The 27,447-nt window shown below is 43.1% G+C and overlaps 1 protein-coding gene across 2 annotated transcripts in view; it reads right to left on the bottom strand.

Annotated features, from left to right (window-relative positions):
• KCTD1 (potassium channel tetramerization domain containing 1) overlaps positions 1-6,189 on the bottom strand; it is a 104,387-nt gene extending 98,198 nt beyond the window's left edge. Inside the window, exon 1 of one of the 2 annotated variants that reach the window (XM_074820478.1) lies at positions 6,152-6,189. Coding sequence is in view for 1 of the 2 variants with exons in the window: in XM_074820468.1 (XP_074676569.1) it covers positions 6,033-6,041 (9 nt within the window). In the remaining variant the exon portion in view is untranslated. Of the gene's footprint in view, positions 1-6,032; positions 6,056-6,151 lie in introns of those variants that run through there. The other variant, XM_074820468.1, reaches the window with a different exon arrangement.
• Between the last annotated feature and the right edge of the window lie 21,258 nt (positions 6,190-27,447).

Here is a 27,447-nt window from a genome sequence, read left to right as displayed (position 1 = left end):
TAAGAGGGTGAGGAAAAGAGAAAAGGGCTTTTTGTTCATGTTTCTTTGTCAAATCTCTCCTCTCCTTTTTATAGAGTATGACGAAAATAAAGTGAATGTCACTAAATAAATCAGAGGAAAACTGTAAGCACTGAAGGCCTAACTTGGAAAAAATGAAGAACTATAGAAAGAGAAACAGCTTTACAGTTGGAACTGAGAAGAAAAGAAGGATCCTATCTAAAGAGCAAATCAGAAATTCTTCCCACTGACAAACACACAAAATTTTCACTAATCATAAAAAGATATTGACTGAGGATTTTTTTTCTGTGAAAAATTCAAGTTATTTTTCTCATTTTTGTCAGATGGTCTTTTTCACATTTCTATCTAATGAAAATTCAAAATAAATAGTGATTTTCAGGAGTGAGATCTGGTTTCAGTTTTGTAAAAGAATCTCAAATTGCTTTTTGGAAGATTTTTTAAAATATATATTTTTTATTTTTTTTCTTTAAAAAAAACCCCAAACCTCTTCTCTACTGACAGAAAAGTTGACGAAAAAACTTAAGTCAACCATAGCCTACTGGGACTGCAGGTAAGGTCACTGAGGTAAAGGGTTGGCAGTGCTTTTATTGTAAATATTCTCCAAGTAGCCCAGGTTTTAAAGACATGCCCAAAGCAGAGTATTATTGAATTCAAGGTCTCAATTTCAATGCTGAATCTTCTAGATAATATATCGGAAAGTGTTCGTGGAAACTACTGCCTAAACAGGGCCAGTTTATATCCATGTTTATGGCCATTTAGCTTGAACAGTTACTTCTCTTCTTTCTGGGATTCACTACCTGTACGTATTTATAGGGAATAGTTGTGTAACTTTCCAGACTACACTTTGCTAACACGGGATATTCAAGCCTCTTCTAATATCCTTTTACAAGACAGACACTTCATTCCCCGATCATCCTTCTAGCCACCGTTTCATCTTAAATTCACCTTTCTCAAAGATGGATGCTCAGAGCTGCATGCTGTGCTCTAGATTAAATTTCACCTGTGCCTTACGCAGAAGTATTTACATTTCCTCATGTCTGTTGGAAATGCCTTACCTGAGACAACCTCCCATCATTTCTGCCTGACCAAATCACAATGTGGCTTCACAGCTCTTCCCTGAGAACTAGAAGTTATAACAGGCAAGGTCTGGCAAAACCCGCTACAGCAGTAGACAACAGTTTTGCCTCCACACCAGCTGCCTGTTTGATAGAGGCAACCACAATCACAGAGTCAGGAGTGGGGTGCATGTGCCTGAGCCTGCATACGACCAGTTACAGTCCCACATGTTAGCTATACTGAAAATAATCCTGAATTATGCCAGTGAAAATAAAGGAAACCCCATAGATGCCTATACTGAACCTGAGGTTTGAGGCTGAACTGAGCCATAAATGCTGGCTGAGGGGGAACGACCTCAATTGTAAAGGTCTTGTTTGAGAATCAGAAGCAGAAAGAGCCATTAACCTGGGTGAGACAGAACTCCTTTCGCTATCATCTTGGGGCAACCCCACCATGCAGTGTTACTTTTTTTTTTTTTTAAAGGCTGTTCCTTATTCATGAGTGCATTGGGCAAGGAAAACCAGTTGAGTAAAAGCCACTAAATAATTTGTCAGGATGAGTTGTCCTTTGCCCTAGCAAGCACTTGTAAGGTTTGTATCCATTATCCGAAGACTTTGGCTACATATAAACCACCTGCAAAGCCACATTTGCGCTAACCTGCCAACCACATCAAACCAGTAACTTCCATTGCCAGTGGGGTAGCCAGCCAGATGTGAAGAGCTATCAGGAAAAGGTTATCGGGTGAGCCATTCATTTTATAAACATGGGCTTACAACAACTGAACATGCAACAGCATCACCTTTGGTTCAGTGGGATATGGGATGTTGTTTATTTGATTTCTGGATCAAAAGCATGATTAAAATACACATTAGAGAACCCAGGATTATTAAAACTACAACATACATCATCAATATGGAATGTGCTAATGGCTTTCACGTACATTAAGATGGTTTTTTGAAGGTGTTATCAGCTAGGAAGATCGTAGTTACTCCCTCCTCCCACCTATAGACATTCTCTAAATGTATATTCAACTTAATTTACCAGAGAATTAGTGAAAGAAGAGATACCTCTGCCTACACAAGTAGTAAAGGTGGACAAAATAAAAATGAGAATGTGAATTTTATATTTTTCTCGTTCACACTGAAAAAAATTAAAGTGATTTCTGTGGAAAGTAGGACAACAGAAATCTGTATTTTAACACAGAAAGGCAAATTAATTCTTTGTGAAACAACACAGAAGTCAATGGCAATATACCAGAGATGAATTTTACCCAGGCTGTAAAAAGAAAACATAAGTGCAACACAGACCAAGAGAAGAGATTCCATTTAAAGTAAGAATTATGTTTCTGTCAGAAAAAAACAACTAACTAAATTTGTTTCCTGGAAGGAGATCCAACTTGGCTCCGCTGCAGCAGTGTAAAAGGATCCAAAATAAGTAACAGCAGGCATCTCCGCTAAAATTTGCTTCTGATCGGCATTATTTTTCCTCTGGTACCAGAGAAGAGTTGAACACATATTGCAAGTGAGGCACAGTAGTTTACTGCACAGAACACGAGAAAGGGGGCTAAATCTCTGGCGTTTAAAACTCGGCTCAGTCAGGGAGGCAGCACGTGGTCTTTAACAAACCACACACACTCTGTGGGGCTAAATCCCACCTAAATGCTTTCTATTTCAGACACAGAAGCTCAAACGGGGCGGGGGGGGGGGGGGGGAATAGTCTTAATTAGACCCATGTTCTCTGCTTCCCCACCCATTAAGATATGGGGTCAGACCCTCACTGCAGGGGTGTTAGCAACACTGAGAGACTATCAGCTCCCTGAAGTATCAGCATCTTACTAAATCCAGCTGATGACTACTTACATGAAAGCAGGAACTTTACATTATGCTTCAGTGGTGGCAGTTTGTATATATCAGCACACATTAATAAATGAACAGTAAAGCACCATAACCACAATCTGTGCATCTGTGTCTGTTTTATGTTATCCTGAAAATGTTTCTAAAGTAGTTGGAATACAGAAAGCAGAAATTATAATTCCTTCCCAGCTGGGCTCATGTGAAATGCTGTCTGACTGTGACTGGCAGATTTGGTATTTTGTTAATTGTGAGAGACCCCACTTTGAATAATATACTCACATTTGTTATGATCAGTGAATATTTCCTTTCACATCACATTTTCTCCATACATAAACTTATCATAATACAATAAAGACCCTATGGGAGCAAGTCTTCTACATGCAGCCTTTCCTCTATGCAGGGGAAAAGCTGTCTTTTTTGCATACAATGGTCATGCAATTTTTCATTTCTGCTTGAGTGCGATCCACAATGAATGGAAGTCTTCCTCATGCAAAATCATTTGTTCTCAGGTTGTTCTGGTTCTGACATAAAACTGAAGGCTTCATTCAGAGACATCTAGTAAGAAGCCTTCTCAGAAACCAGTAACAAAAGCTGCACTAGGCATGAGGAAATGGTTCATTAAAAAAAACAATACCAAAAACCAACTAGGGAACTACATTGATGTGACAGATTAAATTGTAATGGGGGGGGGGGAGAAGAATCAAAAGCCAACATAGTCCTAAAGTTTCACGATAATTTGCTTTTAAAAATTAGATGTACCCCAAATGTTCCCCAAAAAATCTTGCATTTAATTCAGTCGTGTTCAAATTGGAATTTAGATGAAGGCAGTGTTTCTAAGGGACAGAGCAACACCTAAGGTCTGAATCTGACTTAAATCCAGAAGAATTCCATTGAAATCAATGGTTACAGCAGTACAAATCAGCAAGAGATCTAAATCTATCCTAGCTGATTCCAGATCTATCTTTTATTTGCTATATGGCTTTAGGCAAGTCAGTGACCTTCTTTTTATTTCTCAGTTTCTCCATCTGTAAAATGGTGATAATACTGCTTCTCATACATGAAGACTGGGGGGACTAGTTAGTTCCCTAACACGGTCTGGATATGAAAATTTCTGGGGATCAATTATTTTCAGTGGCCTCCATCACCTTTATTGACTCTTTATAATCTTAGTACTTGGCTTTTTGCTTGCTTCAATATTTCTCTTGCAAAAACCATGAGCCTGGAATCCTTATCCAAGTTTTATGCTGTTTACTTCCATGTCAGGATTCACACAAGAAAAGCGAGTACGAAATTTGGAACTTGGCCCCAACAACAACAAACTGTGAGGATATTGCAAACAAAACTCATACATCACTGCATGAAATTAATCCCGTTTACATTCGTTTTTTAGAGCCCAGAGGAATGTGTCACTGACCCACCGATGCCCAGACAACAAGGGCACAAACAGAAACGTCGCAAATCCTTCTTCACCCTTACTTAAATAAAGTACGCTGCACTGCTATTTGCAGCAATAGTCAATGTTGTTCAAACAGTGAAAACAAACCACCAACAGAACAACCCAACCTGAAAACACCCTAACTAACGTCTGACAGCTCTGAGAGGGACCTCTAGCGTGTGCTACAACATTTCGTGTTGTGCTTCGGGCGTAATTAATACACCAAAATCACCGCAGTCATTTTGAATAGGCGAGGGGAAGTTTCCCCAAGCGCCTCCGACCTGCGGGCCGAGCATCCTTGCACGGCCGCTGCTGAACCCAACCGGCACCAATTAAACTCCCACTTTATTTTTGTTTTTTTTTCCCCCCTCCTCCGGACTCGGCGTGCGCAGGGCACCAACTTCCTCGGATCCCCGCCGAGTTTCCCCGCTCCGCCCGGCCGCAGCCCCCGGTCCCGGCCGCCCCGGCGCTCGGGGGAAGATGAAGATGGAAAGTTGCGTTTCAGGCGCTGCCTTTCCACCGCACTTGTGACAGAGAACAAAAATAATCACTCCGGCCGCCAGCCCCGAAGCGCCCGGAGCCGTGTCCGTGCCCCCCCGCACACCGAGCGATGCTTGAGGGGCAGCGGGCGGCTCGGCCCCCCCGCCGGGAGGAGCCGGGGGTCTCTCGGCAGCCCCCACCGCTGAGCAGGGGGAAGCGTTTCCCCCATTTTTAATTCGCCCGAACAATCCGAGCACGCTCGGTGCCCGCAGGGCACGCTCAAATAAACTTGTATCTCGCTGATTGGAAACAGGCGGCGAACGGCTTTTTTTTTTTTTTTTTTTTTGGTTTTTGAAACGGCGGACACGGCTCCCGCTCTTCCGGGACAGCGTCGGACACCCGGGGACGGGGCAGCGCGGCCGGTCCCGGCCGGAGGGGGGGGCGGGGAGGGCAACCGCCGTCCCGCCGCCAACGGCCGCCGCGCATCAGGCCCCGCGGGCGGGGGGGGCCCAGCGGGCAGACGGGCGGCGGGGAGGGGAGGGAGGAAAGGAGGGCGGGAGGCAGGGCGGCCGCTGCCCCGCGGCCCCGGCGCCTCGCCCCGCGGGCCGCGGAGACAGGGGGGAAGGGCTGCGGGGCCGCCCTTCCCTTCGCCGCCCCAGCAACAAAGGGCGCCGCGGGGGGCTCCGGAGGGGGTGCGCCGCGCGGGGACGGCGCGGGGGGGAAGGTGCCTCCCGCTTCGCTCGCTCCCTCACACACACACACACACACACACACACACACAGAGACACAATGGCGGCCCCCTCCTGCAGCCCGGCGGAGAACAATGCCATCCGCGCACCCCCCGCGCGAAAATCTACAAATTTAAATTCAATAAATTCCCCCCCGCACACACCACCCCCAAAGTCCCCCCCTTGGAGAGGTGGTGGGGAAAGGAGGAGCCCCCCCCGCCGCCCGCCCGCCCAGCGCGCAGCCCCCCTCCCTCTTTCCCTCCCTCCCTCCCTCCTTCCCCGCCTCCCCGCGGCGCTGCGCTGCGCGGGGGCGCGGGTTGCGCGGGGGAGCGCGGCGGGCGAGGCGGCCGCGCCGCGTCCCCGCGCGGGGTGCGAGCGCCCGGCACATGCGTGGAAGCGAGCGGCGCCCGAGTCCCTCCGCACCCTCCGCTGCAAACAACAACAATCCCGAGCAGCCCTTACCTGGAACATCGGAGCCGCAAAAGTGTCCCTCTTTTTTTTTTTTTTTTTTCCCCCCCCTTCCTTTTTTTTTTTTTTTTTTTCCTTTCCTTTCTCCCCTTCCCCCCCCCCCCCCAACTCACACTTCCGATATTTCTCTCTCCCGGCAGCGGTCTGCTCTCCTCGCTACACCAGAGAGAAATGCAATAGCTTGGCTAAGGTAGACAGAGCAAAATACAGAGAATAGTTGCTCCAGGGCTTTGAAACCCCTCAAGGCAAGGATCAGGATACAATTAGCTCATGTCTCTACCTCCAGTCTGAATCAATCTCCGAAATAAAAGTTAAATTAAATTAACTGATCACACGGGCATAAAATTGATCTCCTTCGAAACGTGCATATAGATATATATATATATCGCGTGTATTTTTTTTTTTCGGATTTTTTTTGGTGGAAAAAACAGTCTCATTCCAGCCTCCAACTTGCTTTTTACTCTCCTCTTGCACAGAAAAGCTGATTTTAATCGTTGTGATTAGTTTTGATGTAACGTTTCCGCGGGCGATTTCTGCAAATGGATGGAGTGTTTCTTTGCCAGAAGAGGGAAAAGCAGCAGATGATGATAATTATAAGGATTGTTGGTTGTTTCTTTCTTTCTTTCTGTCTCTCTCTTTCTTTTTATTTGTATTTAGATCTGTCTCTTCACTTTCCCGAGTTGACCTGACATTGCCATTGCACTAAGGTCGCACAACTTGTTGATTAGGATCACCTCCCGTTTTGATCGAGGGATATGTGATAATTTGGCAGTGGAGCAACACATTTTCTGTTCCCTTGGCTATATAACTTCCCAAATGACGTGTATAAAAATAAGCACATGGAGTCTGCTTTGCCCCAATCAAGTCTGAATCAATGCCTGGGGGTGATACACAAACTCATTTCAAATGTTCAACCATGCAGAATTGCAAGAAGATTGAAGGAGTTGCACTGCATTTTTTAATTTTATATTTTTTTAAAAAACAGCAAAATTAAAAGAAAACAAATTCATGTAAGCAAATCCAGGAATTCACCACTTAGGTTCATGTGACATTGCTCGCAGATTCTACTAACTTCCCTCTCCAATTATCCAATTGAAATGGAGCCTTGCTTTTTTCCCTTTTCTTCAGCCGGGAGTTTGCAGCTCCCTTCTCCTGAAGAAAACAAAACCGGGGACAACCTAATAATTTCTAAATCTTATTCTTGATCACTGTTCCCTTATTCTACCATTCTTCATCTCCCACTCCACTCTATATTGCTTTGTGCAAAGCCACTGCGTATAGAAGCTGTATTAATTTTGTGTTGTTGTTGTTAGAGTGGGCTATTTTGTCGTAAACCCATGGGTCACCTCCCATTAGTGTCACATCCTCGCAGTATACTTTTGTGAAACGGTATGTTTCTAAGCACTTCACAGTCCATTAATTCAGAGACTTTGCTGACATTTCTTATGAAAAAGACCAGGCTGTGAGGCCAAAACTGCCCAATAAAGCCCCTGAATGGAACCAGACATGTCCAGCGAATACCTACAATTAGCTTTTTATTATGTTTTTGGTATCTTAAAGTAATGCAAAATATAACAATTGCCTTTTTCTCCTAAGGCAGATACTACAGCCTAAGGAATGACTAATTCTCTTGTTGAAAAATACGTCCAACCCAATACACTCTTTTTCTCCTTTTTCTTCTCTTTAAATGATAAGCATAGTAATGTGGTAGGACTTCTCACATAGAAATCACACCCTTTGCGAATGGTTTGTCATTGCGATATAACTAGCACAAGTACCTTAGGTTAATTAACCAGGAATGGCTGACAGAAATAAAAAGGAAAACTTTAAATAACCGCACACTTACATGCCCCAAGAAACACTCAACATGGCTTTATCTTCAAATTTAATTTCTAATATTCTTCCAAAAACTAGTAGCACACAAGGAAAAACTCCCTTTAACCACCTACGCCTTCTCCAGCTGGGTTTGTGCAGAACAGGGTCATTGCAACCCTTACTAGTGTTACGCAGCTTTAGCATCAGAGTAATTTTTAAGTAATTAAAGCTCGTTTAATAACTTTAAGATTCTCATGGTTTGTCAATAAAAATGCAGTAAAGAAAATTTTCAGTTTTCTAGCCAGATGAAATGAACAGTTACAAGTTCAGTAGACCTGTGTCTTGACCTAACTTTCTTACAGTGTGTCACCACAAAAATTTTTATGACTCTTTGTATGTGACTTTTAAATGCTTCACTGCTTTTCCCTTTCTAATAAATAAATAAAGCAATGCCAGCAGCCTGGCACTTATTAGCGACCTGCATATACAGAAAAAAAAAAAATCAGTAAAGGAACAAATTTTAATTTCAAGCTTGCAAGTGGCTATTATGGAGAAAGGTGAAGAAAAATAGCAATGAAGCATCCTTTAAAAATGTGAAAAATATCCTTGTGCTGTTATTTTACCCGCAGCAAAGAGTTTATGAAATGATGTCAACACTAGATAAGAAAAGGTGTATTTTCTTAAGAAGTAAGAAAATGTATTTATTACTTCAAGAAGGCTCATTTGGTAAAACTTTCATTTCCAAGTCAGAAAATCATGGGCTTAAGTCTCACATCACATTCGTGGGATAGGGCAAATACCCACTGGGGTAGCTGCAAGCCATGTGGGCTAGATAGTGTTGCCTCCATTTGTCCACTGTCATATCAGAATGGGACTGCAGCCTGGTCCTTCCCCCTACATGGTGGTCAAAAATATAAATGCACATGAATAAAATGGAGGTATTCTCAAAGAAGTTGATGTTAACTGCTACACTGAAGTACTATCTGCATCTCTTTTCACAGGCAAATTAAATATTTCCATAGTACTTTCCCAGGAGAAGAGAGGAAAGACCCTGGCTGTGCTTATTCTTCCCTCTCACAGCTTTCAGTATGTGCAGCTTTCTTACCTTAACTCTGGCTTGAATTTAGTACTGGTGTGGCCATACTCTGATCTAGGGATGAATTTTTGTCACTGGGAGAGTTCACAAGAGATCAATATAACCCTCAAGGGCTGTCACATATGTCTAAATAAGTTAGCAAGGTTTACCTTTATTAACTGCTCAGAGATAATTTGCATACAAAGGAAAAGACATTAAACCAAATTCTGTTCTGTTTTACTTGGAGTTATCTTTTTTTAAACAGGTTTACATAAAACTACATTGTGTTTGTGGATTATGAATATTTTACTGATGCTGAATAGCAACCTTAATGAGCTCAAACTGAGCTCAATATTTGATTTCTAAATTTTTCCTCGAATCATCACCTGTTCATAATTAGCCTCTGGAAAACTATAGTAGTTTTTCCATATCACTGTCGATGTTAACAGTTTGGAAAATTGCAGCTTTTGGAGAGGCAGGTTTTCCAACGGCTGCAGATCATATGTGTCCGCTTGCTAAAGGGCATTATTTCTGATTTAGCTGTAATCCTGCCTGGAAACAAGTACAGGGGCTCTTCTCAGGAAGGCCCTCATGTCATGACCTTCTTTTGAAAGTTCTCTCCTGAAGTCCATAGGCTTCTTGTGTGTTGCAGTCTTGTTTCAAAAATATTAGGAAGAGCAGCTCAGTATGGAAATAAAAGCTAGCAACAGTTGCCTACATTAGAAATTTTGTCAGTGGCTGTTTTTTTCTTTTTAGAAAAATAGAAAGGATTTTACATTGCATTTGTAGGGGGAGATTTATGAACACAGGTTCTCCAGATTTGTTTTCCCCAAGGAATGTTAAAAATAATGTATTTTTCTTTATGACCAGTAACATTTTGATGCAGTATTTGAAGAAACAGATTTTGTCATTTAACTGTGAAATGGATTGAAAAGTGCAAACCATACCAAACAGTGAAGTAGCCTAAGCAATAGCATCCCTTCTGCATTTGTGAGAATAACAGGGAATCAAGCCACGGGTCTGCTACAGGAAGGTAGCTGAACTAATGCAGCAACAAGTACTTCTACCCTGTTTCTGTGTAGTCCTTAAGTACCACTTGCACTTATGCCACTTATGCCCTTTTGCTCTTAATTAAAATCAAGAAGCTGAATTTCCATATCCCACTACAATTCATGGTTGTGAGGTTGTCTCTATGTTAGGCAATGCCAATGCATACAGAAACAGAAGTAGTGATGGATTTCCATGTGGATCCCTTACTCCGCCCTCAGCTGTCCAGATATGACAGTTCTGCTTGTCAGTCACTGTAAGAGGAAGTGATGTCTCTCTCTGCATCACAGCACCAAAATCTCTTGAACTCCAAGCTCACTCAGTTGTCTGCTTCAGACAATAAGACCAGAGTCTGTGGGTAGCTGTTTCAAGGAGAAACAGCATCACTGGAGTGCGACATGAAGTTCATTTATGCAATTTTATCATTGGTATGAAAACTGCCAGATTGAACTAGGTTCTTCTCCAGAAACATAAATTTTTAGTGTACCAAAATCTCTTGGGAGTTCCTGGGTCCCTTGTGAAGATACGGATAAACTTACAGAATGTATGGGTAATAGAGCACAGAGTAGTTTCACAGAAAGCCTCTCTTCAGGTTTTTGGTTCTTCCGTGGGTGTCTTTTAGAAGCCTTCAGTGCCCCTAAATCCCTCTGTCAGCAATGGGATCTGGAGATGCTAAGACCACCAGCAAATCATGACACTTGTGGAAAGGTGAAAAAAGAAGGGCTTAGAAGACTACCTTTGAGCATGGAGGATTGAAAATGTGAACCCAGGTGTCCTTGCCTCCTATATGTATATGCATTTATAATGAACTTCGGGAAATTCTTTGCATTTCTCTGATGTTCTCTGCTTCCCTCTTCCCTCCCCAGTTATTCCTTCCCCTGAGAAGCAGCCCTTTGGCTTGCTCAGTGATTGCAGAGGCTTTCTGAGGGGCACAATGGGATAGTACCACACCGATTTTGTTTCCTGCCTTCAGACATTTGTTGCACAGAAATGTCTGTCTATCTTTGTTGCAAAATAGGTGGCAGAGGACCAATTCTGTACAATCTTGTGAAGGCAGAGAGCAAATCTGGGTTCACCTCTGCTCCTGCTATCTTTTACTTTGACTGGATTTCCCCTATGCACATTTGAAAACCTCCCATTGCAAGCCAGATGTTTTATTCGGATTAGTCAGTATGCTTTGCAAAAGGACTAATGCACCCTTACGGTCACTGTAAGCTTTTCTGAGCTGGATCATGTGAAATACAAGCAGGGTTGAACATGGAAGAAACTTCAGTTGATCTAACTGTTCAGATAAAGCATGCAGAATTCAGGGCATAACTGATAATGTATCTCATGAGATTGTACAAATTGCTCTAAGATCATTCCAATTTAACTGCTCAACTCCTTCTAATTAAAGTCTACACTGAGGGAAAGAGGGTGAAGTGTGCATGTGCGTGTATGTGTGTGTATGTTGGGGGAGAAGGGAAATCGGTAAGGAGAAAAATAAGCATTTGATTAACTTGTTTTTGCTATTTTATATTCCAGTACCCTATAACAAAAGCCATGGTTTCTAGAGGTAGTAAAATCTGCCTCATTCTCAGTTCATCTAGTCCAGAAACACTCAGTTTTATTTCATGGTCCTATCGCCTGAGCCAAAACTGCTCACGAGAAGCCCTATAACACAATGGAAGTACCTTCAGGGCACCACAGAAATTTATGTTAGTGTATCTGTGGTGGTTTAACCTCTGCTGGCAACTAAGCCCCACACAGCCACTTGCTCACTCCCTCCCGATGGGATGGGGGAGGGAATTGGAAGGGTAAAAGTGAGAAAATAACTCATGGATTGAGATAAAGACAGTTTAATAAGTAAAGCAAAAGCTGTGTACGCAGGCAAAGCAAAACCAGGAATTCATTCACCACTTCCCATTGGCAGGCAGGTGTTCAGCCATCTCCAGGAAAGCAGGGCTCCATCATGCATCAGTGGTTACTTGGGAAGACAAAACTCTGTAACTCTGAACATCCCCCATTTCCTTCTTCTTTCCCCAGCTTTATATGCTGAGCATGATATCATATGGTATGGAATATCCCTTTGGTCAGCTGGGGTCAGCTGTCCCAGCTGTGTCCCCTCCCAACTCCTTGCGTACCCCCAGCCTACTCACTGGTGGGGTGGGATAAGAAAGCAGAAAAGGCCTCCACTCTGTGTAAGCACTGCTCATCAATAATTATCAACACCGTTTCCAGTGCAAATCCAAAATGTAGCCCATACTAGCTACTATGAAGAAAATTAACTCTATCCTAGCCGAAACCAGCACAGTATCTCTTTGTGCATCCTTTGGGTGTCAGAATCCTCTGCTTTCCTACCTATAAAAATTATTCCCTGAGCACACCTATATACACAGAGACAATGAGCAGAGGTATTTGGTGTTGTTAAATAACGAAGCATATCAACAACCTTCCCTCCTGGATTTTTAACATTAAACTCACCATTCTTAGAAGTGTTACTCAACTGTACCATGAGTTTTCAGAAAGAAAATTGACATTGATATTACTCTTTCAATATAGCTGTATTTCTAAGCACACTCTTCCAGAAAGTGTGAGATACCAGCATAATATGGTAATACATCGAGATAGTTATTTGAAGTATGAGTTTCTGCCCAATAAACCATCCTATTCAACTGAGAAAATATTTCAGAGGAATACATAATACAGCTGCAAGAGAAACTCAGGCTATGAAATCTGGATTTGCATCTGTGTTTTGAATAGCCCAAAGTCTGGGAGTGCATATATTGGTCTGGAATTGTCAAGCAGCTGATCTGGATAAAGAAAGGGGCAGATCGTAGAATTTGAAGAGGACTGTTACTACATCCACCCTTCAGAAACAGTCTGTTCCAAGGTTTTAGACCTACAAATACTGACCGTAATGAGTGATACGCAGATTTTGGAACCAGACTAATTTTCTAGGCTTGTTGTAGAGAAAGTGTATCTTTTAAAAAGGGTATTTGAAAGAGGTACTCACTACTGTTCTGCTAAACAAGCAGCAACTGTCTGGAACATTCGCTTTCCAAAGCAAAAGCGTACTATAGTTTGTGTTATATTTCTGTGTGACAGAAATTACGCCGTGCTTTCAATGCTATGCAGGAGCTTTGAAAAAGTCATGTTGCTAGCATCTCTTTGCTCTCTCTTTGTAGACACAGGAATCCATGGAAAGCAGCTGTACTTTTCTCTTTGGAATAATTTGGAGAAATCCACTTTAAAATCAATGATGTTTTTCTCCCAGCCACTTTCTGAAAATCAGCAGTTTTTCACATACTGATTTTACTTCACTGTCATTTCCCAGGTTTGTATGGAATTATAGGACCTGGGCTACTCTGACCATACTTGATAGATGAGTTTATGCAAAAGAGGAAAGGTACATAAATGTTAAGCTACTGTGTCCTTTGTTCTTGGTTCCATATGTAGCATATATATCACAGATGCTGTTATAAGGGTAATTTTCATGTTTTGATAGTGTCCCTGTACCTTGTTTCATACAATAAACTTGTAGACACCAAGCAGTGATAGACAACAGTAGGTTTTTGGGTAGTGATAGCAGTCAGGGGTATGAACCTTGTGGCCTCATCACAATCCTTATTTGTTCATTTCCTGGTCAAAAATAGTGGCTTTCCAGAAGCTCATCCATATTTTAATCCATGCCCTGGTGGTCCTGTCACAGCTGCTAGGGGGTCATGAAGAGATCTACAAGTTTAAAGAGGATTTTAGTTGACTGCCTGTGAAAATAGACACAATCATCTTGTAAGGCAGAGGCTGAAAACATCTGCCAGGGAAAAAACACCCATCTGGCAAAACTCTCCCTCTCATGCCACAGTCACTGAAAATTGCTGTGCTAGTTCATGCAAAGGCAATACTCCCATATATACCTCCAGGCAACCTTTCTCCATCCTGACCAGAATAAGACAGATGTTGAGAGAAGTCCTACCTTGTCAGCCAACCTCCTGCTAGCCTGCTTTGGGTTTTGTTGTATTTCTTCCAGTCTTCAGCCTTCTTGTGAGCAACTGAACCATGGAGTGTACATGGTAAAGGGGAGCCCCTAGAAAAGAAAGAACATGGTGATCACCAAATATAAATCCAAAGACAGTTCAAGGAAGGTGGCATGAAAGAGGCATCTTGCAAGTACACATCGGCAAGCAAGCATTGCTGCCAAGGCCACGTCTATGCTAGGAACACTCCCCTGACAGATATAATAGCAAATAGTGCTGGCAAAGAGTCAGTAACTTGATGTAGCTGGCGTAGTTGCTGGTGCAAAGAAAGGAACAGGGCTCTGTGTCAAGACAATTGACTGCCTTCTCCTCTCTCCACAACTACACTACCTGTGCACACAAATAGCTACTCCAAAGTGAAAAACGACTACTGCGGATGCACTCACACTGGCAAAACTGGCTTATCCCTCTGTGTCCTGCACTTCTCTTCCCCAGGAGAAAATGCAGAGTCTTGCTAATGCGGCAGTAGCCACCTTCACTCTCCTGGCATCAGCCAACAGAGAAAAGCAGTTTCCAAAATTATTGGGAAAGGTCACAAATACTGAGAAAATACTCCTTCGCCTTTGCCTGGAGATTTGCTGCCACTTATCAATGGCATGGCCATGATATTTTCTCTCTTGATTTCTCTGTTAGCTTTAAAGAATGATGTTCTCAATTTGCCTTTTTAACTCAATGATCAGCTAAACCACCCACACTGCTGCGTAGCACAGGAGCGATCCTCTCTCAGTTATTTCTCAGTACTGTCATACAGGTAGACATGGAAACATACTGGTTGTGACTGTGCCGCAAATTCAGGCCAAACTCAAATCAAAGTAAAATCAATCAGGTCACAGAGAGAACCTTGCCAATGTTTAATTACCTTATACTCATCCAAGATAAATTTCATTTGATCATCAGTCATCCCCAAATTCAGGATACACCAGTGCTTTTTAATTCATCTCAGGTTTCTCACAAGCCTCTTCAGCTGCATGGGACAATGAGCACCATCAGCAAGTGTCACTCACTCACTGTTTATTTTCCTCTGCCAGCTCACTAGTGCAAACACTTGTTGAGAGAAGTTTCGGTGTCCCCTTTGCGAGTGCTCCATTCTCCCTCTTTTCTCACCAGCAGCTACAGCCCAAAACCTGCAGGATGCCAAACACCCCTGAGGAAGTCCTGGGTTCCTCTGACAGCTGTGGGAGGGGAGTTGGTGTGTGCAGCCTTTTTCAGCAACAAGCTGAACTAAACCAGGGGTAGTCTGTGTCAAGGCTGGGTTCATTTTTCTTCTGGTATTTATTTTCTGTAGTACGCCTCAGAATTTATTGGTCATGACTTTCCAAGAAACTGAGTGTCCCTGCTTCCCTGGGAGAATCGGGTCAATACTCTTTCAGCTGCTTTACAAACATCGACTAACTAATCCATGCAATACCCCCCAAGATAGGAAAACGAGGCAGAGAGATTATATGACTTGCCCAGAGCTACAGAAGGAATAAGTGTCAGGCTTATTATGAACAGGGCATGTAGATCAAAGCAAATACAATAAGAACTCAGGAGTTCCTGTCTCCCAGTCCACATTTTACAACAGAGAACAACACTACTTTTCTACTCTACAGCTTTTACAGGATATTTTTAGTAAGGAATCTTGTCAAAAGCTCGAAGGAAATCCAGATAAATCATCTTAACTATCCTATATTGGTGCAGATGACTTACGTTTGTGAAAGGAACTTGCACGCTTGCCAGCTTTCAGTGAGAAATTATGTCGTAAGATCACAAAGGCACAATCTCTTTCTCAAGTGAAGTTAATACAATGACTTCCCTCTATGGCCTTAGATGTATGACTGCGCGTTTTTTTTACATATGCGTTTTAAATCTTCTATTATTAACTAACTTAGTTGCAAAACTTTACTAATGGGAAGATTTACATTGCAAACTTTCTGGTAATGAATGCTTGGCTTTATTAATCATAGGACTTCAGGGAATGAGAAACTTGCAAATAGATGTGTACCACACACCACCCTTCTGGATTTTTCAGAGAGTTACTTGGTGCACTTCAGTGATTTGTATGTCCCAAGAAAAAATCATTTTAATGCCAACTGTATTCCTTGTCAAACTGAAATCAATAACAAAGTTCCTATAGATTTAAATACCCCAGGTTGGTACTTCCCATTTCCATTTTGATCTCTAAATTCACTTTACTGTGGAGATCGTATCACAGATCCACAGTGTAAGCTTGTGGAAACAAACATGCTGCAATTTCATATTACTTTTAGTGCTGGTAACAAATATGTGGTGTTACATTTTTTTCATGTTTTAAACATTACCTGGTTTTATGGGAACTCCTTTACAAGAGTAGTAGTACTGAATATTCTTCTGCATATATCAGTATGTGTGTATATATACGTGCATATCTCTATCTGTGAGCAACGGACTCAAAGCTATGCACAAACCCCTTACTTCTGTATTTCCTAATTTTCAAATTATGAGCTATACAATCAGCACTCTATTGAGAATGGCTTTCTCCTACTGAGTTTCCTAAAATAATTTGTCTTTTAGAGAAAAATGGGGAAAGCGGAAAGACTGCTGGGCAGACTGTGGAGAGAATTGCAGGAAGATATGCAAATACCACACTCTGGAATTGCTGTGTTGGATCATAGAGTACCCGAAGGCTCTCTCAAGGTCCAGGTGCCCATCCCCCTGCTCAGCCATCGGGTCTGCCTGGGTGACCGCGCATGGCAGCCATCCCTGTATGCGATGGGATCTCCAGTGACGGGAGGTGACCTGTTTCCTGACTACCATTTGGAGACGATCTCATCTTCTCAAAAGGTGTTTTCTTAATTTGACTTTCTGGGTTCTGCTGTGTAATGGTATTTGATTACTTTTTACTGTTTCTGTTTTGTATGGGAGTATGCCAATCAGCTCCTCCTTTGAGAGATTGCTCATAATAGCAATGAGTTTATTCACTGGTTTTAAGAGTTTTATTTTGCTCTTCAGCCTGCTGATTCCCTTCCACTCTTAAACTTTACACTCAGAAGTTTTATTCAGATACTGTTTTCTGAAATCATATTATCAGTGGTCTAACTTAATCAGTGAACATTTACTCCTCAGTTCCTGTATCAAGTCATTGAACCAGCTAAACACTTAGGCAGAGACTTAAGTCTCATCAATGATACTTAAGTGCATGTTTAAATACTTTGACAAACGGAGGCCTAAAGTCTCTGTATTGTTACTACACCGGATTAAGCCAACAATTAAAATTTGCCATTGTAAAATGGGTTATTTCTGACACCACTGTTAGGATGAGCATTCATTTGAGCATACTTGCTACCGTATGACTTGACAGAAACGCATGTTACGTTCCCCCAGCACAAAGTGAAAACAAACAGCAGCAAAAGGGAAAACTTTTGCTTGTGGGCATGCTCATGTTCCAGAATGTCTGGATCACAAGGTTTTGGAAAAATGTCTCTCCCAACCAGTCATGTATGAATGGGCAAAATAAGCTCAGAGTAGGTAAAATAGTTGCTGTCACTGCTGTATTGAATTGTGTAGGTAATTCTGTACCAGATTACCTTTGACTGTATCGAGAGCATTCCTCCTAATGTCACTTGCTACATCATTTAAGCATGGGGTTTGTAACACACCTAGATTCATAAATCTCTTAGCTACAGTGTTTAAATAAACACAGTCCCTACCTGTTGGGGTTTTTTCAGTTTCTTAGTGCCTGGTTATAACCTGTGCATTCCCAGGGCAAAAGCCTAAACCCTCCAGTTTTATTTAGTCTTGGTTCTGCTGAGCTTTGTTTCAGATTTGAGAGGAACCCAAAAGGTAGGTGACACTGTACCACCCCAGGCACATTTTAGCAAGTGTTGGCACAATTTCCAGGATTCCTGGAAAGAATTCCTGGGGCGTGCAGATCCCCTGCAGACCTGGGTAGGCCTTTTGATCCTTTCCACCTCATGGATAGGAGGTTAGCCGGCTCACCTCATTTTCTAATCATGTAATTCTTTGCTTTTCCATTGTGCTTCCTATATGGAGAGTGCTGTTTCTTCATTACTTAACTGAGTATCCTGAGTGGCAGTTGTTGCCTCCTTATGTTTATCTTCCCCCTGCTTACAAATTACATGAACTGAAAACAGCTAAAAGGTGGACAACAGATATGAAACGTGTATACAGAGAGTAAGACAGGTAGGTGTAAGAAGGAGAATTTTGCTGGTCTTGGATGAATTTGATCAACACAACCCCTTGGGGTGCCTTTTGATTTGTTAGTCTGACGCCAAAGACTTTAAGAGAGCAAAGAGTCTCATCTGATTACACCCAGCTAACAGCGGTCATTTGTTTACTAAGTTGACAATATGTTTAATTTTGGTTAATGCTTCACTTGTAAATGAGATTAATATACCCAGTGTGAATGCGTAAGTGTTGTTTCATTCTTAACTCCCTCACTGTCACAGCTGCACTGATGACATCTTCCAGGAATCAACAAAATAATCATGAACTCACTGTGAGGATTCACATGGCAGAGATCTAACACAGTGAAAGGGACAGCGGTGTTAGTTGAACTCAAGGCCAGTGTATGTCCACAGACACTTTGCTTCCTTGGAAATGTGTGAATAGTGTTAAGATGATTTTATTTTTAGGATGCCAAAAATAAAAGTAAGATCCAGCTACCTGGTAAATGCTCCAGGGTAATGGCGAGTGCAGGATACAGTCCTGCAGGGTGTCAATGCCTGGCTCATGTCAATGACAGCACAAGGTTATCAGCACCATCAGCTGTCACTAAGCACTGGCACAATCAAGCCAAAAAAGAAGAGATTCTTCTCCTGGTGTAAGAAAACAGCTCAGTGTGCATCATGGAAGCTTGCCCCCGTGAGATCCCTACCACTTTTGATTGTGCATTTGCCTCATCGTCACAGACATTAAGGTTCAAATATGAGTTCTCATTTGAGAGTGACCATGTGAAGCAACAAGGAGAAACTCCCAGTGTCACAATTATCTCACTGACCAGGGAGTACAGCATCAGAAATGCAGGTTTATGGCTTGCCTCAGAACGGAGCGGCAAGAGAAACCAGACTGGAAGTTAAATCTTGCAAACACAGAAAAATGCAGTCAATGTAAGCATTGGCTTGAGTTGAGCTGAAATATTTGTTCCAAAGATTTAAAATCTTTTAGTCTAGTCCTGCTTGAATTCTTAGTCCTGAACCATCTTTTATGGTTTTAGCACTGGACTGGATGAAGTAGCTCACAACAAATTAAATCACAAGTGTTATAAAACAATGGAGTTTCCATAAGCTCCTCCTGTTTTTCTGGGCCAAAACCTCAGGAGGCATCAGGCACCCTCTGTAAAGGAATCATTCGTCATGGAGCTTGCTCTTACTTTTATTTTTGGCATCCTAATAAATAAAATCAATTTAACATTAACACAGGCACACTGTAAATGAAATGGTCTGGGCTGATTTATTTCATCTGAAGATCTGGCCCATTATTATTTGTGTTAAAAAAATCAGTGTGGAAAGAATCCTCACAATTCTTGTAATTTTCCCAAATGAACTTAAATTATGATGGGGGTGTGTGAGAGGAATTACAGAAGAAGGGAAGAATGAGCATCTTGATAATTAGTCTTGTCCCCCTCCCCCCATCCAGCCTATCCTTAAAATTACTTCTTTTAGAAGATACGATATTAAAAATCCCCCAACCCAGCCTGCCCTAATCATCCAGTGGAATTCACTGTACTGCAACTGTATAGTTTTATAGTGGAATCTACAGTGTGATCATAAACCAGCCTTGTTGTGTCCTAAATTTTACGGCACAAAGATTGCTTGGAGGAATAACCCCTTTTGTTTGGCACATTGGAGCCCAGATTGCCATGACTGTGGCTCATGTTTTGTTCATGTGTATACATATGTATATATTTTCACTTTCCGCTCTTTTTCATTTCTCTTGGAGCACTGAGGCTTGAGTATTTGCTAGTTTTGAATTTCTGCAGCAGGGGAGCTGAGGAGTTTGCTTTTATTTTCTTTTTTTTTTGTTTGTTCCCCAAACTCTTCTTGCAGTTTAACAAGTCAAATACAAAACACGGGGGGAATAAACATCCACATGATGGTACCATGCGTGATATCACATCATTGATTGGATATACTGCATTGGAACATCACACAAAAGAGCCTGTAACGAAAAAATTCAGTTGCCTGGAGCTTTGAGCTTTCAAATTAGGCTAAAGAGGTTCCCCTGATAACCAGCAGTGTTGAAGCTTTCAGTATTATTTAGCTGCCCAGGCATCAGTAATGGTTTTCAGTTAGAAGGGCCTTGAGACCTAATGCACCAGTAAGGTAACCCACCTGCCCACTCAGTACTTCGGGATCAAAAAGCCTATCTAAAAATCTTCAGTTTACCAAGCATAACTGAGAGCGAATGTGACTCTCCCTTCTTCAACACTATCTCCGTCTGTGCAGCCTATTTTGCATCAAAAGATCCATTTGAAAGTAGAGATCCCTTAGAGCTAAATATTCTAAACTGACAGAAGAATTTCTAGTGGCACACCAGCCTAAAGCCATATTTTTATGAGGACATCACTTTCTATTTCTAAGCTTCAGTATGCACTCATGCTTCCTCATCGCCAGGAGCCATGCCACATCAAGTTGCCTCCTCCCAGCTTTTATGTTTTTTTAATGGAGTCCAGTTTTCTGCCTAACTTATGGCTATCTCCCTGACAAATTGTCAGACACCTATGTCACTAGGACAGAGGTATCCTAGTGTGGCACAAGCCAGAAAGGACGCTAAAAAAATAGATGGGACATCTGTTTTTAAATCTGATTATTCTTGAAATTTGGGAGGGATTTAAAAAAACTCCACAAAACCATGAAAAAAGACAATATTCAGTACTTAGTCCTTAAGTGTAAGATATGAACTAGAGAGAGAAAAGACAGTTCTCTCCCCAGAAAGCTTTAAGTTCATGGGTCTGATCCTGCATTGCTTGCCATCTCCCAGTGTTACAGTGAAGGGGAGCTGTGCTGGACCCTTGGCACCAGCAATGCTTTGCACGACTGCCCTTGGGTTGCAGTCTCCTTGGGGCAAGGCTCCTGACTTCCTTGTACATCTTATTCAGCACTGTGCAGACTGCTTGCACTTAAATAAACTGCAATCGCTTCAGTGTCTGGCTAGAGCCTGACAAGTCATACTGCTGGGTTTAAAGAAACAATAATGGACCTTCCTCAATTTCATACCATGGGAAAGCACTGCTTTTACAGTAATGAAGCTCATTTTTTTCCCCGATGAAAAGGCGTCAGGGTTTAGCCGCTCCCTCGCAGTGCTGGGGAGTTTAACATTCGCTAAAATATTCTAAAGGACTAGCACAGAATTTCAGTCCTAAAAATTCTGCATCCATCAAAGAAGGTAGGAATTTTTATGTTAAAAGAAGAAAGATGTGCTGTTATAAGTCAGCAACTTAAATGCCTTTATCTATACAGCCTGCAAGACATCTGCAGAACATTCAGCAATTAAATATGCCCCCAGCTGAACAATAATGTTGCTGCTTGGTCTGCATATAAATTAGAGTGAGTTAAGGGTGGGTGTTCAAGCTGGGCTCTGTTGTTGTCAATATCCTATGCCATAAGCTGCCCTTGAAATCACCCTGGAGTCTGCAAAGGGCACTTGTAAAGGTCCCAGCCATACATCTCTTCCCCCCTCGCCCCAATAAAACACAGCACAGATCCTTGAAAGAGGGATGAGTACTAATCATTCATCATCTTAGATAGCTTAGATCGTCTCTCAGCCTGCCAAAATATGCTGGTTTGGGGAGGGACAGAGGAATAAGAAAGAGGGCATGCAGTATTTCACCTCCAGGTCCCAGCTCCACGTGAGTACCAAGCCAGGCTGGGAGCAGCTGGAGAATCTCACCTCCCACCCCAGCACCAGGGTTTTCCCAGAGGTGCCACCATGCACAGGTGTTGGGTTTTAGGCTGCTGAACTCACTGCAGCTTCCCCTGCTTGGCAATTTTGGCTGAAGGGCCAACAGACTGTGTTTTCTCCCCCCAGCAAATGGCCTGTCCAGCTGTGGCTTGCAGCTCCCAGGCATGTGTATGTGTGTGTGCGTGCATGCTAGAGGGGCTAGAGAAAGCTGGCCAGAGAGGTGCTGCTTTTCTCCCACGGAGGGTGACTAGAGGATGTTGGTACACCCAGCTAGCTACTCATGGAATTTTATTAGAAATACATTTTTTCTCTAGTGCCTTCTGTGTAAGGATCCCAAAGAATTTTGAAGATGTTGAGGTATTTAATGGAGCTGCTGTATTTCTCTAGTGAGGAAGACAACCTGGTGAAGGAACTATGTGTATAGCAGCAACAGCTGCAGTTGCATAAGGACTGACCTTGCTCTGGTCACTGGCCCCTTTCCTTTCCCAGAGGTCACCTCTTGCAGGAGCAGAGGTAGTGGGACAGACCCCTGTCCGTGCCTCTGTGGCTCCTGTGGGGCTGCTGCATCTATCCTTGTCGCCCAGGGAAGCACAGGGAGCTGGAGCAGGGAGGGCGCTGGCACATGATGCTTTCTGTGCCCCTGCTCAGAGGCAGGGACAGGGAACATGGGCAGAGAGCTGGGGGCACAGACATCTGCAGCGGCAGGGGCAAGATTTGCCAGAGCTCATCTTTCAGGACCCCAAGGCATAAACTTCTCAGATGACTTACACCTTCCTTATGACTGTAGCACCTCTTTGCTTACATTAAATTGCCTTGAGACTAAAAAAGGGGGGGGAAAAAAAGAGCATTTAACTTTGCCTGTTGGGGCTTATCCTCCCACAGGGCAACAAAGGCTGCATTTGTATCTAAGAAAGAGAAACACTGGCTTGCTCATTGCTCGCAGTAGTAACTTTGTGCAGATAACCTGGAGAGCGCAAGAAAACACATAGCTATGTGGCACAGCACCTTGCATGTTAACTGGGCTTAGGCACATGTGGTTTTACAGTGAAAAATCCAGTTGGAGCCCTGTCTTCTGGGCAGAGCTTTCCATGTCACTTCTCAGCAGGAAAGAGCTACTTATTCTGTGCATTGAATCTAATTTTAACAGCACCTTTCTTTATAAGCACTACAGAGTATCTGTTTTCTTTCAGCAATTTTATGGCAGCAAACAGCTTGTACCTCTCTTTCTTTGTCAGCTATTTTTTTTTTCCTTCCTTTTTTTGGAGGGCTATTTGAAAAGAAGCCCTGAATTTAGCCTGGTACAAACAGCACTTGACTTGTTAGAGGTGATATAATGGGATAAAGGGACTTACAGTATGCAGGGTAACAGCCTTGCATGTCTTGGTAACCATATAAGCTTCTGGGAGAAAGGTACAGAAATATCCAGAAGCAGTAAATATAGTAAGGTATGCATAGGGCAACTACAGACCATTAGCTAGGGACCCATAATGGAACATTGCCATCTTTAAAGGCATTTTTGTTTCTACAATTTTTATGACAGTTTTATGGCAATTCTGTAACTACTGTACTTCACTGCTTCACAGTGATTCCTTTTTATCTCTTGAGATTATTCCAGGATGTTAGGATGTAATATATGGAGAGAAGAGCAATCATTGCATAGCAAGCTACACATAAAAGAGTCATATAATCAATTGCTCTGATGTCATAAAAGTCACAGTCCACTGATCTGATGTCACTGTGATGGATTGGGACTTTTAATGCTTCATTTATGGCACTGGAAAAAAAAGGGAAAGGGTAGTTATGTCAAAACACACGCCATTCTTAATGTGGCATTAACAGAGCTAAATGGGATGCAGTGATATTTATTTATTTGACCACAGAAGTGTGATCCAAGTTCAGCGTTAACAGCATAAATGTGGCTACTTCTGTGTGCTTTCAGAAACCAGTGGGCGAGGGCCAGGAGCAATGAATATTTACTCCAGCTGAGGATCTTCTCTGCTGTTTTAATTAATAATAAAGGAACTAAGGGCTCAGACATGACTTTGCCCCAGGTTAGGGGCAGCACATGTCTGTGCTATCCAAGGAGCAGCCTGGGAGGCTGTGGCTGGTGGTGTTGCAGTCTGCTCGTGCTTCCCACATGCTTTGGCAAAGGAAATACCCCCAACTTGCCCTTTCCTTGCTTCCCCCCCAGTGGGGGCTGAAACAAAGGTTTGCGAGTATTGTCGTGGGCAGAGCTGAATGGACACAGCAGTCACGCAGTAGTGGCTCTCCTCCCTTCGCTGTGGTCCACAGCCAGGGAAAGCTGTTTGAGGGTGAATATGTCATGGCCCTTAGTTTCCAGGTGAGATAGTGTGAGATGGGTCATGTGGGGCCATAAGGTTCAAGGCATCCATAGGTCACATGATGTTAGGATTTAGAACTACAAAACTGTCCTTGAAACATTTCAGTTTTTACACTTCTGAGGAAATAGGGCCTTTGGAGGGGCATGGGCTGGTACCATTTTCATGGTCACTGTGTGGTGAGGAGAGGGAGTGAATGTCACAAGAAGTGACACTTTTTCAAGGGAGGAGCTTGAGTGAGCCACAGCCCTGTACTGAAACACACCAGCTGGCTGTTTCTGCTCAAACTTCTATCGGGGTGATCTTTGAAGGTGTCACTGACAGGTTTCAGGGTCTGTGCATGCTGGGGACATGGACATAGCATGGCTAGGGACAGGTTGTGAGTCCCAGAAACTGCCATGGGCCTGCTGGACTTGCTTTAATTTTGACTCATGTTAAGAGTCCTTTCTTTGCAATCTAAAGGACTGCAAAAGTGAAGTTACTCTTTAACGAATACTACAGCCATGAAGTCACCACATACATGGGTATTATGTTTATGAGCACCACTACCTCAGTTTGGGATAGACATTCAAGTTCTTGCACCTGGCCAGGCTTACCTCTGGAAAAAACCAACCTGAGTCATTCCCGTGCAACAATCTTGCTCGTCCTGGCTGCAGTTAAAAGATGGTCCTTGTCACATTGCCAGACAGAGACATTATCACTCTTCTGCCAGTTCTGCTCTTAACTCCCCTCTCCCTCCCCCCACCTCCCCTGCTTTTCAGCCTCCACTTTACTTTCACTTCTTTGCCTATAAAGTTCCTTCAGCCTATGAGTGTCCCTCTTGGCTAAGCAAAAGCGAACACCGTGCCCTTGGAAGCATTTCAAGCAGGCTCTCCAGGGCATATCAGCCCAGTGGTGGAGAGGGCCTGTGGGCTCACAGCCAGGGAACACCAGGCTGCCCCTCCACAGTGGGATGGCACGTGGTCCCACTCAGTGCCCGGCGCCTGCCAGCCTGGGAACAGAAGATCTCACTTGCAGAGTGGGATCCTCTGACTTCGCTTGGAAACCTATTGTGGGTTGCCTGGACAAAAGCGAAGAGGTTTAGCTTTGTGTTCTGGCACTGTGAATCCCCTGAGGCTTGGGAGAAGGGCTTTTGCTGCCACCAGAAACCCCTGACAATATCACTGCCCTGCGCTGCTCTGCATCTTCCCCATTATCGAGCATATTTTCTCGTCCTTGAAGGCAAAGTTGGAAAACAAGCCAAGGGATCCATTCCAGATATCTGTAGTAGTGCATATTTTTTTCACCATAATTTTTAAAGTATCATACAGTCCCCTTCCTTCATGTTGAAAGCAGAGTAAGAGAACTCCAATTTCATGCCCTCAGGCCTGAATAAAAGAATAAAAAACAACACAACATTTGCATCTGTTTAACAGGCTCTGTTCTAGAAGTCTCCATGCGGGGAAAAAAAAATGGGGGGAAAAGCCCCATCACTCCAGGTTAAATGGAGCCATTCAGAGAGTATTGAAGGAAGAAATGGCAGAGAAGAGAATTATTGCCATAAATGACCCAAGAATTCATGGGCTTATGATTGCAAACACAAAGTCTAAAAAGGTTACATTCTCTTGCTTCTCTGCCTACCCCCGATATCAATGAACATCAGCTAAAGGTGGCTGAAGAACCAATTTCATGCATCTACTGTAGAAGGAAATGAACTGAGCCAAGGGCAAAAATAAAATTATACAAATGTTATTATAGACTAGCTTGCTTCTGTCCTAGTTTAATTCAAATTTCAGTGCTGCAGGCTTTGCTTCTGGCAGTAGCCTTCCTGAATAAATCAACATTTGCTTACATCTAAATTATTAGAGAAACATGTGACTTTGTTTATTGTATAAATTATACGCAAGGTTAAAGCATTAACTGTTCAACGGGCTTTGTGCAGCCACACGATCCCTCCCATCCCCCCTCCAACCCTTCTCCCCCCAAACACCATTTTGAGGACATGCCATCCAGGGAGGGCTCTGTGGAGACTGCCCAGCAGGAGCGCACCTAAAGGCACAATTTCAGGGCTTTTTTTCTCCATTGCACTGCCCTGGAGGAAATCATTTACTGCTGTGCAGTGCACGCAGGGGATGTAAAGCACCCTTGTGCTGACTGGGTAGCGCTTCAGACCTACTTTGCAGGAGTGTTTATGGCTGCAGGAGGTGATGGGGAGAGCGGCCTTCAGTGCCTAGGCATGTTTACAGGCAGGAGGAAGAAATCTGCTGCTACCAGGACTGTTGTGATGGATGGAGGGGTCCCTTCTGCTAAGGCCTGGCTCACTGGGACCACAGCAACCCAGGAGCTGGGACCACAGCAACTTAGGGGCTCCAGCGAGCTCAAGTGTGCATGAGCCCCAGAATCCATGTGGGTTTTCCAAGCTTCATGGTGACTGCTGCTGAATTTCAGCTGAGAAGATGCTCATTAAGAAACCTAAGCAGTTTCGTCACTGTCACCACGCATGTCCCAGCCCTGAAGGAGCCATGGGCTGATGGGGCAGCTGACAGGGCAGCCAACAGCACTGTGGCCAGAGCCCTGTCCCCCGGCTGCCAGCTCAGGGTCTGTGTAGTAGCAACTGGTATGGTCCCTCACAACTGGACTTATTTTCCATAGCGGCTTTCCTTACTGCTCCCCAGACGGTAAAAAAAGAAGTTTGCTTCCCCTTGGAAATACAATCCTATTGCAAAGAAAAGCACCGCTGTAACAGTCCTAAGCACTGCAGCAGTATAACTTCAAACTGCAATATCTGGGATTATTGCTGCAAAGTATTGAAGGATCCTCTTTTCAAAAGAAAGCGAGCAAAAACCCCAAAGGAACCCTTCTCCCCCAAAGCCAGTACCATCTCATAGACCAGTTGGTACTGTGCTTTTTGTCATAAGTATATCCCCACATAGCAGCTGAGTAAATCTTTTCCACAAAGGTATCAGATGCCGCTAGCTCAGAGTCTAGGATATAGAATCCAAATATATGTCTCCTGGGTTCCTGCACTGAAATACTGTCAAGAGGTTTCTATGGCCAGAATGAACTGAATATTTTATTTACATTTCATTTACACTTACAAATTAATATATACTTTCAATGCTGTTAAAGGGCCATTGAACAGAGCTGTAGTTTTATATTCAGCAACAGGATGTAATTTCCCTATCAATAAAATTGTTTGTTTTTCTCTGCACTCGATTATTATGGAAATTTCACAGTTTCTCAGCTACAGTCATGTC

This window comes from Strix aluco, chromosome 1 (genome assembly GCF_031877795.1).
Source record: "Strix aluco isolate bStrAlu1 chromosome 1, bStrAlu1.hap1, whole genome shotgun sequence".
Classification (NCBI taxonomy): domain Eukaryota; kingdom Metazoa; phylum Chordata; class Aves; order Strigiformes; family Strigidae; genus Strix; species Strix aluco.
This window is presented reverse-complemented; position numbering and strand designations above follow the sequence as displayed.